The following is a 7,902-nucleotide window of genomic DNA, read 5'->3' on the forward strand; positions in this document are numbered from 1 at the left end:
ATATTTTAGGACTTTTGAGTCAAGGTGATCATATAGCATGAGCAGCAGCGATGTTGGGGCTATATGGATACACCAGTGAGGTTGCCCACCAAAGTTCCCACCCAGCTCCAACTGCACCTCTGCCCTGCACCATCCTGGCAAGAGACAATGCTGCCACTGTCAGGAGAGTGGTGCTGCTGCCCCACACCGGTCACTCTGGACTCTTTGATTCTAGCCACCTGGGCCCTTTGTGGTTGTTTCCCCTTTAAAGAAGAGGCCCCTTGCACTGGCAACAGTGCAAAGAAAAATTGGCCACTATCTCCCTTCCGGTTCACCAAGTAAAGTCCCAAACAGCATTACCCCGGCATGACCTGTTGATTCCCTTCTCAGTCTGTTGTCACCTTGCGTGGCAGGGCCTCGGGCCCCACAGTTCCCTAGATAATAAACACACGGACACCAATATTTTGGGTTAATGGGATAAATTAGGTCACAACTTTATTGGTTACAGGTGTGAGCAGTTTGGCTTTGGCCAGGCTTCCTCAATCTCGGCCCTCCAGATGTTTTTGGCCTACAACTCCCATGATCCCTAGCTAGCAGGACCAGTGGTCAGGGAATGATGGGAATTGTAGTCTCAAAATATCTGGAGGGCTGAGGTTGAGGAAGCCTGGCTTAGGCATTGGGTGAAACCAGACTATATCCTGACTCCTGCACAGGTAGGGGGAGCCCTATGATATGCATCAATTAAGAGCACCCCCAGGGTTCTCAGTGGGGACGTGCCATGGCCCTAGCCCATGCCCAGGCTTCGGACAGAATCCACACCCCTGGATCCCTTTTGCGGAATACCCTGAACAAGGAGGGGCAGACGGAGGCAACAACCTCCTCTCCCATGAGCAAGGCTTACCCAATGCCCAGAGGCCCTCCTGTAACTCTGCCCTCCCCGGGGAAGGGGAGTGATCTTGCTACAACTTGTTTTTGTAAACTGCTTTGAGGGGTGTGTTTTTGTTTGTTTTTTGTTTTTGTTTTTTAAAATCCAGCCATATATGAATTTTATGAAATAAATAAACAAACATATTTTTTTTTAACCATTTGAAAATCTTGAGCTGCTGGCTGGTTATTATGGAGCATGACTGAAAATGTCTATGTTTAAAAATGAGCTTTAGCAGCCCCTTCTGTTCAATGAGTGTTGCTTGCTTATTTCTTTATGATAGTTTGACTTTCTCCCAGTATTTATACCTGGAAAAATACCTGAGAGCTGCTGTGTTTCCTGAAGCTAAAAATAAATAAAAAAATAGCTTGATAGATTTCAGAAAATCAGGATGCATGCTGATTTAGCCCCTGAGAAATACACAGCCAAACATAGACTTTGCCTAATGTGGAGCATTTGGGGTTTGTCATGCTCCAAACCACACTGAACTTAGCTGGGAATGGTCAATACATGGATACCAATTAAAGTCGTGCACTTCTAGAGATGGTGACTTTTCTTTGCAAGTTGGCTTGTTTGAGAGTTAATTAAAAATAATAATCTCAATGCAGTGTGCCAATAAACCTAGCATGCCTAGAAGTGGCTTCCATTGAAAGAGACATGGGACAAAATAAGTGAAACCAATCAGCGTTAAATACAACGACTTTGAAACTGCAGTGGGGGGTAATATTAGCAATTGGAATATCGCAAGAGTAGACTGTTCTAATATAATATAGAGAGTCACACCAAAAACACTATGAGAGCAATGTCTGCTGTTATATTGCATGTACTTTATATGCCAGTAGCAGAAGTTGCATAAAGCATCCCAAATTTGATTTAAACAGAGCCATAATGGTTTCTTCTTATTTATTTAATTTTAATGCAAAGTCATTAAAGAAAAACAATGATCTGATGGTTTCTGAGCAACTTTAACATTCTATTGAAAGACATAAAATAATCTGAAGGTGACATCCTGAAAATACATTTCCCCTTTTTTATGAAGTTATCATCAAATAACTGAATTATCAATTTATATAGATTAACTAAACTTAGCACATTATCAGTAGTATGAAGCTGGCGAGGAGTTATGTTACGAAGAGGATCAGGAATTAAAAAAAGAATAGGAGGGGTTTTAATTAAATTTAAAATATTTATTTGCAAGATGAAATGTTTAAATTTGTGTTTCATATTCTTTTGCATACTTCCGGCACTTGTTTAGGAAGAAAATCTGATCTCCCAGATTTTCATTGATATGGCATCTTCCCTTAACCTGGTAGATGTACTGGCTATGGAATAAAGTCTGCTTTGTACAGTATTCCACAGGCTCAATAAAGGTATATGTATTCGGAATGTGCATTGAACACAAGATGACAAATGAGTAGTATTACTTGAAGACCATTCTTTTCACCCATGAGAATTATCTATTTATATGTGAACAGCAAAACATGTGGCCTGGGGTTGGTCCTCAGTGGTTCCAGATGTGGTAACTACTAGGGTTGCCATATGGTTTAAATGTACTGTTGAGCTTTTCTGGCAAAATTGCTAAAGAAAGTTGATGTTTCTGAACTATTTTTAAGGAAATTCAGAAAAACAACACTGCTGATGTCTGGATTTTCCCGGACATTTTTGCTGATTTCCGCCCAGACACTGCTTCCAACTGCAGTATTCCAGGTACGTCCAGGAAATTCCACACATATGGCAACCCTAAACTTTGTAGTCTTCAAAGCTTTGAGCAGAGGCTTGACAACCATATGTCAGGAGTGCTCTGATGGTGTTTCCTGCTTGGCAGGGGGTTGGACTCGATGGCCCTTGTGGTCTCTTCCAACTCTATGATTCTATGAAATGTCCCTTTGAGATTGTGGGAGTTGAAACTTTCATGTCTCATCCAGTGGCTATGGTATTTAATTCTATGCAGACAGTAGCAGGGGGGAATTAGGGCAAGATGGCCTACAGGCCACCACTGAACACCATTCTACAATCATTCACTGAATTCTCCTATGCAGTTGCAGCCATAATTAAAATCTTAAAGCCAGATTACAGCTCCATCCTGAACTATGATCCTGTGTTTTCATTTACTGCCTTTGCCCATCATTATTCTAATGTGTTATTTAATTCTCTTCTAAATCCATCATATTTGATTAAGTGATTACCACATCATGGTGTTCAGTGTGCACTTTTCAAAACCTACATGTGGCATCTCTATTAGCATATTACACTGTGCAATTATTCAAATGAGAATGACTACGAGACAAAATCAACAAAACCTGTACAAACAAAAGGCTGAGCAAAAGACCCACTTTCCTCTAAATATGGACTAGATATGTAGAAAAAGAACATGCTTATTGAACAAAATCATATTTTTGTTTACTAGAATGAAGCAAAACATATATGTGTATATGTTTTACATCTGTTCTGCTCCACTGAGAGTTTGTGCTTCTTCAGATTTACTTGAGTGAATTTGAAAGAATATTCACTATTCTGCGCTACATGCTTTTTTCCCTTAAAAAATACAAGTGCTATTGGTATTTATACATAAATTAAATATGCAACATATTACAAAAGGGAGGAAAAATATAATATGTATTTCTACACTTTAGACCATTCAATCATGAGAAAAGAGGAATAAAATAAACGAACACTCCTTCATGCAGGACTCTCCATAGACTAGTTATAAAAATACTAGTTAAAGAGAAACACATATAACATATATTATAAGGTTCTTACATTAATAAGAAAAGGAAACTGGGTCAAAGAATAGTAAGGGAAGAGAAGGCAGAATACCAAAAGACCCTGGCCGTTAGGCGTTGGCTAAGGGGAGGCCATGGTGGATGAGACAGTGCACCAGTCAGCTCAGTGGACCAAATTCCCCTGTCTGTTGAAAAATACATTTACAGTGCTGCCTCGCAAGACAAAATTAATTCGTTACGCGAGTTTTTTCATCTAGCGAATTTTTCGTCTTGCGAAGCATGAAATCCCATAGGAATGCATTGAAACTCAATTAATGTGTTCCTATGGTCAAAAAAAGTCCAAACAAAGCCAAATTTGGTACAACAAGAGTTTATTAAGTGCTCTTTAAAGTCACACATACTGTAAAGAGCATTTCAAAAATTGAAGGAACAATAAATTAAGTTTCTTAACATGACAGAAAAACATTTAAAAATCAACAAAGTGTACAGTACATTTTCTAAGACTCTGGGGGACAACTCGAAGAAGGTTCCTCTTCCACTCTTTGCTTCTTGCTGAAGAACCTGTCCATGGTCTGCTGCTTCATCCGCCTTTTCAGCACCTCCCCGAAAGGCGACATGACCCTCGTATCAAAAGTGTTCAAAAGGTCATGTGCCACATGCTTGTCAGGGTGGTGCCGCTGTGCAAAAGCCTGCACATCCTTCCACTTCAGGCAAATGTCCCTCAGTTCTTTGGAGGACAGCCGTTCTTCAGTTGCTTCCTCCTCTTCCAGCGAGGCCTGCTCCTGCGCAGCCTCTGCCTGCAGTTCGACCAGCTCCTGGGTGGTCAGCTCGTGGTCGTGCTCCTCCACCAGCTCGCTGATGTCCTCCTCTGTGACCTCCAGGCCCATGGTCCTCCCCAAGGCAACAATGTCCTGCACCACTGTTTTTTATATATATATATATATAAATTTTTATTAAGTTTTCCTTTTGCAAATACTTCTTACAACCATGATTACAAATTAACAATGCACCACTGTTGACTCTGGTGCATCAGAGTCACTTGGTGCCACACAGTCCGGCCACAGGCTGCGCCAAGCGCAATTCAAATTTCTCTGGCTGATCCCGTTCCAGGCCGTGGTGATCATCTTCAGGCAGGTGACGATGTCAAAGTGGTCCTTCCAGAATTCCCGCAGGGTGATGGTGGTGCAATCAGTCACCTCGAAGCATCGCCTGAAAAGCTCCTTGGTGTAGAGTTTTTTGAAATTGGCGATGACCTGCTGATCCATCGGCTGGAGCAGTGGCATGGTGTTAGGCGGCAGGAACATGATGCTGATGAAACTGAACTCCTCCAACAAGTCCTCCTCAAGGCCTTTAGGATGAGCAGGAGCATTGTCCATCAGAAGCAAAGCCTTCAGCGGCAGGTCGTTGTCCAGCAGGTACTGTTTGACAGCAGGGCCAAAAGCAAGATTGACCCAGTCCACAAACAGCACACAAACAGCCTTACTGTTGGATCGCCACATGACACTCAGCTGCTCCTTGTCGACCTTGTGTTTCTTGAAGGCCCGTGGGTTCTCCGAGTGGTACACCAGCAGGGGCTTGATCTTCAGGTCGCCGCTTGTGTTGGCACAGAAGAGCAGGGTCAGACGGTCCTTCATGGGCTTGTGGCCAGGCAACTTGGCCTCCTCCTGTGTGATGAAAGTCCTTCTGGGCATCCTCTTCCAAAACAGCCCTGTCTCGTCACAGTTGAAGACCTGCTGTGGAACATAGCCCTCCGTCCTCACAACCTCCAGGAACTCCGCTGCAAAGTCTTCAGCCGCAGAAACATCAGAACTGGCAGCCTCTCCATGCCTGACCATGCTGTGGATTCCAGATCTTGTCTGGTCAAACCAGCCTCTGCTTGCCTTGAAGACTTCTGGCTCGCCTGAGGTTCCTGGCTGTTCCCGGATGAGGTCTGCGTTGGCTTTCTCACAAATGATGGCCTCAGTCACTGTGTCCCCTGCACGCTGCTTCTCTTCTATCCAGATGAGGAGCAACTTCTCAACCTCCTCCAGAACAGCTGGGCGGTTCTTCACGATCCTGGTGACTCCCTTGGCTGCATCAGTCGCAAGGATCTTCTCCCTCATCTTCAGGATGGTCCCGATGGTCGATGGATTCCTCCCGTACTCCCTGGCGAGATCTGTCACACGCATTCCACCGTCGTGCTTCCGGATGATCTCCTTCTTCATTTCCAGCGTAACCTTCGCCTTCTTCCCCTCGCCGGCCTCTGCAGCAGCAATCTTCTTGGGTCCCATGGCAGCACAGCTCCTACCTTCGCAACCCCCCCAAAAAAATCAGTGCTTCACATCCAAAAAATTCAAAAGCACCCAGCCACCCACCACACAGAAATTCAAACCCAGAACCAAGTCCTTGAATTCCAAACACCCCAACCCAAAATCCAAAACCCCCCAAAAAAGTTTTAAAAGTTTAACTTACCAAATGGCTGCAAAAGAAGTTTTGGAAAAGCTTCAAAAATCACCAAAGTCTTCAAAAACCTAAACTATTCCCCCAGCCACCCACCACACAGAAATCGCAAACCCCTCCCCAACTGTTCCCCCAGCCCCTCCCCAACTGTTGCAAACCCCTCCCCAGCCACCCACCACACAGAAATTGGAAACCCCTCCCCAACTGTTCCCCCAGCCCCTCCCCAACTGTTGCAAACCCCTCCCCAACTGTTCTCCCAGCCACCCACCACACAAAAATTGCAAACCCCTCCCCAACTGTTCCCCAGCCCCTCCCCAACTGTTGCAAACCCCTCCCCAACTGTTCCCCCAGCCACCCACCACACAGAAATTCAAATCCAGATTTTTTTTTAAAAAAACAGCAGAGTGGCCCAATGGTCACAGAAAATCATAAAAATGCAGAAAAAACCACACAAGCTTCCAGATTCTTCTAAACCCCTCCCCAACTGTTCCCCCAGCCACCCACCACACAGAAATTCAAATCCAGAATTTTTTTAAAAAAACAGCAGAGTGGCCCAATGGTCACAAAAAATCATAAAAATGCAGAAAAAACCACACAAGCTTCCAGATTCTTGCAAACCCCTCCCCAACACCAAGTCCTTGAATTCCAAACACCCCAACCCAAAATCCAACCCCCCCAAAAAAAGTTTTAAAAGTTTAACTTACCAAATGGCTGCAAAAGAAGTTTTGGAAAAGCTTCAAAAATCACCAAAGTCTTCAAAAAGCTCAAAAAAGGCTACCACACCGCGTGCTATGAGTTGCTTCTCGAAGTCAAGTCGCAACTGCACCTCTTCAAGCAATGCACCCTGGGTATTAACGGTTTTAAGAAAAAGGAAACAAACTTGCAAGACGTTTTCGTCTTGCGAAGCAAGCCCATAGGGAAATTCATCTTGCGAAGCAGCTCAAAAAACGCAAAACCCTTTCGTCCAGCGAGTTTTTCGTCTTGCGAGGCATTCGTCTTGCGGGGCACCACTGTATTTATCCAGCTTGCCTCTTCCCCCACTCATTGTTCTGCCAGACCCTACATATCCAGAGGAGATGGTGACACTATTCACGTGTAACAATAGCAACATAACAGGCTCCTCTTCATGATAAAATCCCATTTATTTCCCTTAAGACCTGTAGGGGCTATGAGAAGGGCTACACGTCCCAGGCATGGTGGCATGTCGGCATGGCAGCAGGGCTTAGTGGGGACTGTCAAAGGCTGCCCACACTCTCTCCAGCTCAGTCAGAGTTTTCTCTGGGCTCATCATCCCACCCTGGATCTGTATGTAGCACCTACATAGTTTCTTAGGGACCTGCTTGAATGTCTCTACACATGTCCCAGTATTGAAACTCATATCACAGCAGGAATGAAATTTGCTATGGAAATGTGGGGAAGGGAATGTCTGCCATGCTGCTAAAGCTATGTATGAATGACACCTGAGATTAGTCCCGTCATATATTTAAGACCTTTTCTCATCCTCATAGACTTGCCCAAACCTAAGCCCAGGATTTATATGATCTTGGCAGAATGGTTGCTGACGTAAAATCATTCCCTTTTGACTGGTTCCCTTGTAACCAAGATAATCTCTTTTATTACATTAATTAAAAAAAATTAGACATCATGTGTAGTGCAGTTTTTAAATCTATTCATAAATTATCTGGAGTGAGCAGTGAAGTGGCCAAATTTGCTGATGAAACCAAATTATTATTCAAGGTGATAAAAACAAAGAGGGATTGCAAAGAACTCCCAAAGAATCTTTCCAGAATGGGTGAATGGGCAACTAAACGGGAAATGTGGTTCAATGTATTAGGC

The 7,902-nt window shown here is 43.8% G+C and overlaps 1 protein-coding gene across 1 annotated transcript; it reads right to left on the reverse strand.

Annotated features, from left to right (window-relative positions):
- Positions 1–3,897: 3,897 nt before the first annotated feature.
- On the reverse strand, positions 3,898–5,298 carry LOC308592595 (tigger transposable element-derived protein 1-like). Its single transcript, XM_081204143.1, has 2 exons — positions 4,638–5,298; positions 3,898–4,538 (listed from the first exon to the last, which is right to left on the reverse strand). The coding sequence occupies exons 1-2, from the start codon at positions 5,259–5,261 to the stop codon at positions 4,125–4,127; spliced, it is 1,038 nt and encodes a 345-aa protein (XP_081060269.1). The 5' UTR covers positions 5,262–5,298; the 3' UTR covers positions 3,898–4,124.
- Positions 5,299–7,902: the final 2,604 nt, after the last annotated feature.

The sequence above is a fragment of the Podarcis bocagei genome, assembly GCF_964188305.1.
Source record: "Podarcis bocagei genome assembly, chromosome: 8".
Classification (NCBI taxonomy): Eukaryota; Metazoa; Chordata; class Lepidosauria; order Squamata; family Lacertidae; genus Podarcis; species Podarcis bocagei.

Excerpts from the sequence above, each read along its gene's own strand:
- LOC308592595 (XM_081204143.1), bottom strand. The coding sequence starts at position 5,261 with ATGAAGGACCGTCTGACCCTGCTCTTCTGTGCCAACACAAGCGGCGAC. Across the intron at positions 4,539-4,637 it reads ATGCACCAGAGTCAACAGTG|GACATTGTTGCCTTGGGGAG; the intron begins GTGCATTGTTAA and ends ACAGTGGTGCAG.